General features: G+C 33.5%; 1 protein-coding gene across 2 annotated transcripts in view; it reads left to right on the top strand.

The window, feature by feature from the left end:
* The window catches only part of LOC121378479 (prolyl 4-hydroxylase subunit alpha-1-like), a 46,500-nt gene extending 34,633 nt beyond the window's left edge, over nt 1-11,867 (top strand). For both annotated transcript variants that reach the window (XM_041506668.1, XM_041506667.1), the window contains exons 8-13: nt 619-689; nt 972-1,071; nt 3,148-3,201; nt 4,523-4,588; nt 5,191-5,259; nt 6,860-11,867. In XM_041506668.1, coding sequence (XP_041362602.1) covers nt 619-689; nt 972-1,071; nt 3,148-3,201; nt 4,523-4,588; nt 5,191-5,259; nt 6,860-7,027 — 528 coding nt within the window. In that variant the 3' untranslated portion in view covers nt 7,028-11,867. The remainder of the gene's footprint in view (nt 1-618; nt 690-971; nt 1,072-3,147; nt 3,202-4,522; nt 4,589-5,190; nt 5,260-6,859) is intronic.
* The last annotated feature ends 255 nt before the right edge of the window (nt 11,868-12,122 follow it).

Here is a 12,122-nt window from a genome sequence, read left to right as displayed (position 1 = left end):
TTTCCAAGGTGTATGAACCCTGTTGTGCACATCCTCACTGTTTAGGTCTATGGTAATTATTCTAGTGCATTCAATTAGTAGAAATGTGCTTGAAAGCCGTGCTGGAAAAACCATCTACTAGCACACGTCCCCTAGATGGTAATGTGCCCTTTTGATTGGTTAATAATTAGTCTAACTCTCTACCCACAATTATTTTAGGCTATGTAATGTTCTGGTGCCATATTCATAAACATATTAGTCAACATTTATTACTTGTCTATATTATGAAAAGTACATAGATAAAATTAATATCATACATTGACTTTAATATGATTATGAACATGAAGCCTATGGTTTATCTTTAAATTGACATAACATTTTTTATAGAACATGATTTTTTCTAGGGGGTTTTACTCTTTTTTGGACTTTTTTCTTCTTTTTAATTTTTTTTTTTTCAAGGATGATAAAAGGTAGTAGTGGTTAGGTACATATTTATCCACTCCCACCCCTCCACATGGTATGATTGGACAAATGAGAGTATTTAGGTAGGTAGGTAGGTAGGTAACTACATGTAGTTTAACATGCTCATTTAAAACTAGGGTTTTGAGTATTTAAGTTTTTTTTTGCTTTGTTTTTCAGTTAATGAGAGCAACTATTCAGAACTCCAAGACAGGAGAGTTGGAAACAGCATCTTATAGAGTTAGCAAAAGGTAAATTTATTAAAAATGTCATTAATAAAAAATATATTAAACATTTGTATCACAAAATGATTTCTAAAATTGGGAAACACAACCATCCAAATGTCAGTGGCTTTTTATTCCAAGTCTTTTGTTTCTTTTATGTGGCGGAATTAGCTCAGTCAGTTGAGTGCTTGCCTAAGGTGCTTGTGTTGCCTGATCGAACCTGTTTTATAAGCATTAAATATTTGTCTTGCATGGAGAAAGCTGAATTACTGTGTTTCCTTTGTTGATTGCAAGTTCTGTTGGTTTTAGTGCCTGGCTAATGACGTCAGATCACCCCATGATTGACAAAATCTGCAAGCGGATTGAAGCCATTTCAGGCCTGACATTAGACACAGCAGAATATTTACAGGTAAGTCTGTCCATAATCAGGGTTTTAGGTCAATCAAAATATTTTGACCATCAAAATTAAAGAATGTAGATTATACCAACCACAGACCTCACTGAGGAGAAAAACTGAGGAGAGATTAAAATATCTCCCTAACATAGATTATGTGGATGCATTTAAGATATCATATTTTATGCCCGTCTATGATGGGACGTATTATGGTATGGTGTTGTCCGTCCATCCGTCTGTCTGTACATTTATCGTAACTTTTTCTCGTCCTGACCATATCTTGCATACAGGACCATCAAACCTCACATGTAGGAACAACTTGGGATGGTGGTGTGTCGCATACTATTACTAGGTTACTGTGACCTGCTTTTCACGGTCTACTGCACGTAATATTAAATCCTTGTCTGGACCATATCTTGCATACAGGACCATCAAACCTCACATGTAGGAACAACTTGGTATGGTGGTATGTCACTGTGATACAAATAAATAAAATAATGTCTATATTCACATAATTAGAATTGAATCATACCTGTAACATATTCATTAATATGTATGGTTTTCCATCAAAGTCCTGATGAGTGTATCATGTACCTCACTGGTACTGTTGTTGAGCAGTGGTATCTAAATCCTTGTGCAGTACTATGTGTTGAAAATTCACATGCTATGGGGAGCTAAAAATTACTCAATTTGTCTCAGTATGTTTTAGTGGTTATTAAAAAAACCAACCCCAAAACCCCCCACTTTAAATGTAACAAAAAATAGATACAAGATTGCAGTTTTAACAAATATTAATTTTGTATCTACATTTTATATACAACACTTTAAATTACTTTAAATTTACTTTGAATTACAACACTTTAAATTAATAGTACCATCTCAATGGTTTGGTGTTGAAATTTGAAATATGTAACTTTGTTTCAAGTTTAACCTCTAGATACATTGAAAGATTGTCAGTGTTTTTAAATCTGTAACGTTGTTGCAAGCTAGACCTCTAGATACATTGAAAGATTGTCAGTGTTTTTAAATCTGTAACCTTGTTGCAAGCTAGACCTCTAGATACATTGAAAGATTGTCAGTGTTTTTAAATCTGTAACCTTGTTTCAAGCTAGACCTCTAGATACATTGAAAGATTATAAGTGTTTTTAAATCTGTAACTTTGTTGCAAGCTAGACCTCTAGATACATTGAAAGATCGTCAGTGTTTTTAAATCTGTAACGTTGTTGCAAGCTAGACCTCTAGATACATTGAAAGATTGTCAGTGTTTTTAAATCTGTAACCTTGTTTCAAGCTAGACCTCTAGATACATTGAAAGATTATAAGTGTTTTTAAATCTGTAACTTTGTTGCAAGCTAGACCTCTAGATACATTGAAAGATCGTCAGTGTTTTTAAATCTGTAACTTTGTTTCAAGCTAGACCTCTAGATACATTGAAAGATCGTCAGTGTTTTTAAATCTGTAACCTTGTTTCAAGCTAGACCTCTAGATACATTGAAAGATCGTCAGTGTTTTTAAATCTGTAACTTTGTTGCAAGCTAGACCTCTAGATACATTGAAAGATCGTCAGTGTTTTTAAATCTGTAACTTTGTTTCAAGCTAGACCTCTAGATACATTGAAAGATCGTCAGTGTTTTTAAATCTGTAACCTTGTTTCAAGCTAGACCTCTAGATACATTGAAAGATCGTCAGTGTTTTTAAATCTGTAACCTTGTTTCAAGCTAGACCTCTAGATACATTGAAAGATCGTCAGTGTTTTTAAATCTGTAACATTGTTTCAAGCTAGACCTCTAGATACATTGAAAGATCGTCAGTGTTTTTAAATCTGAAACTTTGTTTCAAGCTAGACCTCTAGATACATTGAAAGATCGTCAAGTGTTTTTAAATCTGAAACTTTGTTTCAAGCTAGACCTCTAGATACATTGAAAGATCGTCAGTGTTGGGGAAAATCTAAACCTTAATTGTTTTATGTCTGTGATGGGAATATGGTTTTCATTTTAAACTACTGTAAGAGATGAGTTATTGCTATAAACAAAATTAGATATTTGTGTGCGAAAAAATGTGTATAATTAAATAATATATAATTTGTTTCAGGTGGCAAACTATGGAATTGGTGGACACTATGAGCCTCACTATGACTTTGCCAGGGTGAGAACATCTCTTCTTTGTTTTGTTTTTAACCATGTTTACAATGGATAGTTTTAACACAAAATTCATCTCTGATGTAGAGAACATTACAGAAAGAGGTTTTTCTAAGATAATTAATTTCACAGTCATTCATCGCATTAGTAAAAGCCCATCCAACCATTGGGCTATTTCTTGTTATAGCCAGTGCACCACAACTGGAATATCAAAAGTCTGTGGTATGTACTATCCTGTCTGTGGGATGGTGCATATAAAAGATCCCTTGCTACTAATGAAAAATTTTATCGGGTTTCGTCTCTAAGACTCTATGTCAAAATTTCCAAATGTGTGACATCCAATAGCTGATGATTAATAAATCATTGTGCTCTAGTGGTGTGACTAAACAAAACAAACTAACTTGTTGTTTACACAGGACATTTTAATACAGTATTTATCCCTGATGTAGGGAATATTACAGAGACATTCTTCTAAGATAATTAATTTCATAGTCAGTCATCACATTAGTAACGCCCACCCAAACAATTTTAGCTTGTAGCTGAATTTTCAGAACTTAAAATTAATTTTAATTAGGTCAGTTCCAAAATTGATTATGTACGGTGGTGGATGGGATTATTATTTTTGTCTGGTGAATTTGCTACAGTATGTTTTTGCAATGCATACTTGGTTTTAACAATGTTCTGTGGTTGATTTGTATGCAAGAAAAAATTACCTCCTGCCCCCACCCCCACCAGTGTTGTCAGTTGTAGAACACTCCTTAAACAATGTTTACCTTGTTTTTAAAAGAACGGTGGGTAAAACCCTCAATAGATTCAGGTTTTCTCCTACTCCAGGGTGAGACGTAGCCCAGTGGTAAAACGCTCGCTTGATGGACGGTCAGTCGGTCTAGGATCGATCCCCGTAACTGCTATTTCTTGTTCCAGCCAGTGCACCATGACTGGTATATCAAAGACTGTGGTATGTGCTATCATGTCTGTGGGATTGTGATATAAAGGATCCCTTGCTACTAATTGAAAAATGTAGCGGATTTACACTCTAAGACTGTCAAAATTACCCAATGTTTGACATCCAGTAGCCGATGATTAATAAATCAATGTGCTCTAGTGGTGTCATTAAACAAAAGAAACAAACTTCACCTACTCCAACCAGTGTCCCAAGACTTGTACATCAAAGGTTGTGGTGTGTATTGTCCTGTCTATAGACAAATGCATATGAAAGATCCATTGCTAGCTTCTGTAGGAAATAAGTAAAGGTTAGATATCAAATAGACATATTTATAAATATGTTGAGGTGTTCTTAGTCAAATATTTTGTTCCTTTCCTTTCAGAAAGAAGAAAAAGATGCATTCAAGTCTTTAGGAACAGGGAACAGAATCGCCACTTGGTTAAACTATGTAAGTGGTAATAATTCACAGGGTGGTTCACAATTCACTAAAGTTTCTAAATTCTAAAATGTCAGTTAGTAGTTGCTAATCAGTTTTCAAAATAACCCTTAGAAATATGAGAGTGTGAGTGAGAGAGTGTGAGTGTGAGTGTGAGTGTGAGTGTGAGAGTGAGAGTGAGAGTGAGAGTGAGAGTGAGAGTGAGAGTGAGAGTGAGAGAGAGAGAGAGAGAGAGAGAGAGAAAATGTGCGAGCGAGTGTGCGCGAGCAAACAACTGCATAGAATGAACTGATTGTCAAATCCTGTTTTATCTCCCTGTACATTAATAATCAACTTATGCAAATGAGTACAACGAACTACTGCTATAATGAACTAACTACCATGGTCCCTTCCGGTTGGTTATAAGAGTACTTTACTGTATATATTCTTATTGAATCCAGTCTACCTTCATGTAGAATTTTAACCACAGGTTTCTTATTTAAATTATTATGTACAGATGCTGTTAGACAAATTTAGTTATCAGTCCACACTTGAAAATCAGTCGCCTGCATGCTTATCTGAAAAACACTGTGTAACAAATTTTAAATTTTGATGATTATTTTTTTGACTTTCAGATGACTGACGTAGAATTAGGGGGTGCCACTGTTTTCCCATACATTGGCGTGAAAGTGTTTCCTAAAAAGGTATTGTGTTCTAGATTTGCAGGAGGTGGGGTAGGGTGGGGAGACAACAGATGTTGTAAAAAGATAACTGGGGCAATATTTGATAGAGGCACGGGGGCTCAAATAAGTCAAAACCTTTTGTTCACCATGTATTTATTATTTATCTGTTAAAAGTAATGAGCCAGTTTTCACGACTGACATATCAAAGGCTGTGGTATGTACTACCCTGTCTGTGGGATGGTGCATATAAAAGATCCCTTGCTGCTAATTGAAAAGAGTAGCCCATGAAGTTTCCTCTCTCAGTATCTATGTGGTCCTTAACCATACATCTGATGCCATATAACAGTAAATAAAATGTGATGAGTGCGTCATTAAATAAAAACATTTCCTTCCTTCCTGATCCAGTTTGGTCTGCTGAACCAAAGTGTGGTCTACACCATGTTTTGTGCGTTGTTGGTGATGTAACAGGACAATGTATTGCTGGTGATCACTAATTAGTCGTAACTCAGGGATGTTTCGGGATGTCACTTGTTTTCAAATGATTTTGTAGGTGTTCTAGTATGATATAGGCATTTTGTAAACTTAGGCACCCTAAATACAGAAGACCTTTAGTACTAACTGTTGGTAACATCTCCGCAGACACTGTATAGTGCTCTGATGAACATCAATAAACACCATAATGTCTAGCAATAATATTTTTTGCCATTCCAACTTCAAGCATACCAATTGCTAAAAGACGTTCATATTCTGAGAGGCATGACATCACGTTGTCAACAATTAGATACCATTTCTGAGTAATGAAATGCCATAGAATTGTTTTGTCGTCCATTGATAAGAAAAATTATGTCAAACAGGAGCACTCGACCCGAAATGCACATATGGCAAGTTGTACGCAAGACGTGCATATAGCACATGCAAATGGCGAACACCTGGAATATCGAAGGGAATGGTTACACAATAATGTTTTGACATTTGTATGACTAGATTCCAAGTAAAAGCAATTCTGTATACATTCATTTGCTGCACAGGAACTTTTTTCCGCCAGTATATATATTAATAGCATTAATTAACATATGATATATGACATTTAATCAACGCTAGCTCTGGCACTCGCCAAATTCGGCAATTGCAAATTTTGAAAGCAGTTGGCAAATTTTATTTTCGTTTGACGAAATAATTTGATGTAATAATTGACATTTAAAAAAAAAACCCTGTCGATTTCTGCAATTTTTTGAAGTTTAATAAACGATTTGGCGAAATATTTTGCTCACCCAGAGCTAGCCCTGTTTAATGTACATACATGTATGATATATGACATTTAATGTACATACATGTATGATATATGACATTTAATGTACATATGATATATGACAGAAAGTTACCACACATCTGATATCTAGGACTACATTTACAAAGCTTTTTCTTCTTAAATGTGAGTGTTGAAGCACTAAATATATATAGTTACATGAGTGTAAGAGAAAAACAAGCTTTGTAACTTCAGTCCGTAATGTTTTAAGTCTGTGATAGGGAAATTCTGCTAGACCAAATGGGGCTTGGGAGATTTTGCTCTCTTCATTTTGAATACTACATGTGTGATTGATCTTGTTTTATTTCCTGGCAGGGTGCTGCAGCGTTCTGGCATAACTTGTACCGGAACGGTGAAGGAATATATGACACACGCCATGCAGCTTGTCCCGTTCTCATCGGCACCAAGTGGGTATCGAACAAGTGGATTCACGAGAGAGGGCAGGAGTTCAGGAGGCCGTGTTCAACAAATCCAGAAGAATAATGTTTCAGTTATAATGTTTCAGATGTCCTTGTTTGTGATACGTTACTAATGGAAGTGTGTGTGTGTGTGTGGTTTTATGTAGGGTTTAAGCTGTCATTTGCCAAATTGACAAATGTGATTTAAAGTTGAATTTGATGAATATATGTCATTACCAATTCACCAAAAAGCTAATTAAAAACTCTTGTCGTTTTTATGAGTATTATAGCTATAAAAAAAATAACTATTTAGCTAAATGTTAAATGAATTTGCCTACAGATTTTCCGATCAAATTTGCCATTCCTATTCATTTTTGGCATCCAGCTTAAACCCTATTATGTTATATAACTGGTCTAACCTGTTTCAGTGAAATTACATTTTTAACAAGTGACAGATGCATTATTGGGGAAAATGTGTGTATGTGAAATGAAGAACCCGTAAATAGCTTGAACAAAATGAAGTTTAACACGCGAGGTAAAGTGAATCAAATGATCTGTTTGTTTTCTTGGCATTCATGTTGAACTTTCTATTTTTGTTGTTGTACTACTTTCATGCTCTTAAAAATATTTTTTTGTAGCATGTCTTTCCTAGTTGTTATCATTATCATAAACAAGTAATGCTAAAACTACACTGTTCAAAATAAGTTCAGGATGTTGAATTGAAATGTGACTAAGCAGTGTTTTTGCCAGAAAGAAATTTTTGGGTATGGTGCTATGAAATTGAATATTTACAATGTGTGTGCTGAATGCAACTGCAGTCAATAGGGGGGTATCAAAGGCATCCCCCCAAAAGAAAATGGGTTAGGTTTAGGGTTTGGATTAAAACAATCATACAGTAATGATAAAGAGTAATTTTACCCTCTGGCAGAAACCCTGTTACGTATGGAATGAAAGGTACCGGCAGCAGCAAAAACCACAGCACATTAATCTTAGTATCATAGCCAGCCTTGATCCCAGACCTATACCCCATCGAACACATGTGGGGCATCATCAGAAGATATCTCCCTTAATGGCATCCCAGAAAACTGACAGAGCTGAGGGCTGCCCCACAAAAGGTATTGGATGGCAGGACTCACTCTGTCCATTCCCATATTAGGCAATTGTTAATTTGTATACAAAGTGACTACAACATTTGGTATTTAGGTGATAAAAATGTCTTTAAATTGGCCACTTTTGAACAATTGTTTTAGAAAATACTCTACATATGTGAAAATTGACTAAAACAAAATTTGTTTCAGTGTGGGCCCTGGAATAAGATCCCTAAATTGGCACTGGATGTTTAATCCAGAGAATACCACAAGGGATTCACGCATGTTCAATTCTGGTAGTTACCTCTTTTATAAATTAATTGTGTAGAATTTCACAACATCTCCCCTCTATATCCTGACATAAACATTTACCGGTAATGTGACTATTTCTGTTTTGACACTGCTACAATCAATTTAAATACTACACTGTTCTTGGTGTCTTGTTGTGGTTGAATATCCGTTCTTATTTTTAACAGTATATTTTCTGTAGTATATTCATTCTCTGAAACTGTTTCAGCACAAATATAACAAATATAAACATAACGTTTTTGAAGCCTCATTTGAATTAATTGTAAAACCATAAAACACCACGTTTTATATATTAACTTTTTTCCATCTTTTTTTTTTTCATTATGCATTAACATCTAACTACATTCGTTTAGATTTCTTGTTGAAATGGTCAATGATTGTTTTTTTTGTTTTTTTAAGCATAATATTTTGCAATAAACGTTAAATAAAGGAGCATTACTGGGTATTAAAATTGCACTACGCACATTTATTTACTTCTTTGTTTTTGTTGACTACTGTATATTATTCTGTTAACAAATCTTAATAATGTGATTTATTATAATATTCATAGATCTCATTGCTTATGAAGCAATTGACTGGTCAGTTACCTTCATTGGTCTCACATATCCTCTCCTCTGAGTTATCTCCCCTTTGTTTTGACTTAGTTTCTTCAGACATGTTCTGTGTTGTGACCATCATCTGTACTTCATGCACCTCAGAACTTCATTTTGGTTGGTTTTCTTGTTTCATTTATTGTATACAAACCTAAGTCTGAAACATCAACTTGATAATCATTTAGCATCTTGAGCCAAGTTTGTGTAAGGTGACAGACATGTATTTTTTTTAATGCATTTAAGTCTTGATAATTAAATTTCTGTAACATTCATTAAGCCTACAATTTAAACCCATCCCGTTGGTCTAGCGATAACAACACCAGTTTGTTAATTTTTCAATGAACATAAAAATAATGTCATATCTGATGATGTCAGTATATATTGGTACTTTATCATATTAAGCGTTATTGGTTAGAACTCCCCGAAATAAATCAAAATTAACATGCACTTTTAGTGTTAATATTAATCTTCAAATTTAATTTTAGGAATTGTTTGTTATTTCTTGTTCATTCATCAGGGTATGAACAAAAAGGTTATGGGCAAACTTGTGTGTGAACAAAGTCATCGCCATTTCACACAGTTGCAGACAACATTTATGTGGACATGGGTTACACAAAGAGAAAACTGGTTACCTGAATTTATTTTTCTATAATCCATAAATGTATTATGCATATTTTCAATTCTCGTGGGTCTGATAAATACCTTTAATAAATTTGGCTCTCTGTGTCCATTTTGTTCCTGTTGTTTTCTCATAGTTTGTGTGAATGAGATAATGTGGGGTGAACAATGATCTGAATGTAATGTAGAGGTATGCGGTTACGGAAACTGATGAGATTTGTTGGATATATTCTCATTTTTAATGCTATACAGGGCTAGCTCTGGAACTCGCCAAATTCGCCCATTGCAAATTTTAAAAACAATTGGCAAATTTTATTTTAATTTGGTGAAATAATTTCAAGTATTAATTGATATTTTGTTATAAAATAACTGGGTTTCTGTAAGTTTAGTAGATAATTTGGTGAAACAATTTCAAGTATTAACTGATATTTTGTTATAAAATAACTGGGTTTCTGTAAATTTAATAGATAATTGGGCGAAATTTTCTGTTGATCCAGAGCTATCCCTGCTATACATGTACATGCAATATTGTTCTTTCATTTATACCACTATACATGTTCCTGCAATATTTTAAATGGTTTAATGCTTCCATGGCAAAGCAATATTATTGTATAGTTAAATAATCCATGTTTCAATTAAAATTACTAGTAGTCCCAGCTTAAATTGTTTTATCCACATGTGTCAAACTTTTTATATTATTGGTTTCAATAGTTATAAAATTACACTACATTTTGCATAGTATTATACATGTATGCAAGGGTGTGATTTTTTAGCTATGGCATGATTTTAAGCTTGTGTTTGCATCAAATAATTTAAACAAAGTCCATTGCTTGTGATCTGAAATACAGCAAAATTACTTCGGAGTTTGGTATAAAGTTTATAGATTTTAAAAGATATTTCAGCTTTTTATTTTTCAAATGGCTCTCTCATTCTTGCATGAGCATTTGTTGTGTCAATTGTTATGTTAGTTTACAAAATGTTTTTTTAATTTTCCAGTTTCATCTTCATTGTGCTTTTATTCAAGCTGAAAAAAATCAACATCTGACATAAAAAAGTTGTCTTTTGATTTGCAATCAAGTATCCATAACAAAACATTACTTTGGAGGTTTGTTAACAAAAGTGGATGGTATAACCATTTTTCATTGCTGCTTTGTGAATGATGGGAATTCAAGTAATGTTGTTGTTGTTGGGGGGTTTTGAAGTCTGATTTATTAAAGAGTTTGCTTTTCAATAATCAAGTTTTTGGATTTTTTAAAAATTATATTTAGGACTGGCTATATATTTTTATGAAAATACCTATATTGATAATGTATGTTGGGGAGCATGCAGCCTTTACAGAATGTACAATGTTTGTCGTTTATATTTAAAACTAAATCTGTTGATCAGTATATTGACTTTTCGTACACAATAATGTATATATCAATATATTCCATACTAAACAGTTATTTTTAAAATAGATATTATATTTAATTAATATTCATAATATTTTGAGTGTTAACTTTTTATGTTTAACCACCATTAAAATGATATTCTTTAAAACAATTCCAAAATCAGCTAATTTTTCAGCTGTATGATGAATTTTCATGTATGTTTCGTTTTTGGTGCATCAAATTTTAATAAATACCACAAGATTTATTCAACTTCAAAATGGCAACATTCATTTAAAAAAAAAATGTTTTAAACCTATTGATGATACAAAACAATTCCAAAATCAGCTAATTTTTCAGCTGTATGATGAATTTTCATGTATGTTTCGTTTTTGGTGCATCAAATTTTAATAAATACCACAAGATTTATTCAACTTCAAAATGGCAACATTCATTTAAAAAAAAAATGTTTTAAACCTATTGATGATACTTTCAATACTCAATTTTGTTTATTTTATGGGGGATGGGGTGGGGGGAAAGGTCTTTTGGATGATACCAAGTATATGGTAATTATATATATATATACAGTGAAACCTCTCAAAACCAGACCCTCCTGGTAAATTGGAATTCCCTCAAAACCGGACGTTTTTCGTGGTACCTTTTTAAATAGGGGCAGAAGAGAACCTCTCTAAACTGGATTCCTCTTAAAACTGGACTTTTTACTTGGTCCCGAGGGTGTCCAGTTAGAGGAGTTTCACTGTATTACCTTCACTGTTGATGTATCATGTATGTTATTTTGTATTTGTATTTCGTAAGGTGCTAAAGTGAATTTTTATACACCTGTATATTGTTCTCGACATTTTGTGGAGATAAATATTTTGATTATCCTTGAGTTTCAGCTTTAATATCTGGACACAACTGCATAATCAAATTAAACTTTTAGTTGTAAAGATTCTTTGTTTTGTTTTTTCTTTATTTCTAGTAAATGTTCAAAATGTTTATTCAGTGTTCAGAAACTGCCCAAAGTTTGCTACCACTGTGAAAGTATATCTGACTAATGGTAGTACTAGACCATATTACTTCCTGCTGGGTCAAAGTTCGAGATGCACCCAACTTTTGATAGATCAGTTAATACCACAGTCTGGTGATTGGTAATAAATGTGAGTGTGTTGGTTGTAAAAAAACAGAAGAGTTTCATCTGGGCA

The sequence above is a fragment of the Gigantopelta aegis genome, chromosome 8 (genome assembly GCF_016097555.1).
Source record: "Gigantopelta aegis isolate Gae_Host chromosome 8, Gae_host_genome, whole genome shotgun sequence".
Taxonomy (NCBI): domain Eukaryota; kingdom Metazoa; phylum Mollusca; class Gastropoda; order Neomphalida; family Peltospiridae; genus Gigantopelta; species Gigantopelta aegis.
The sequence above is the reverse complement of the archived record's forward strand: the minus strand, read 5'-3'. Positions and strand labels throughout refer to the sequence as shown.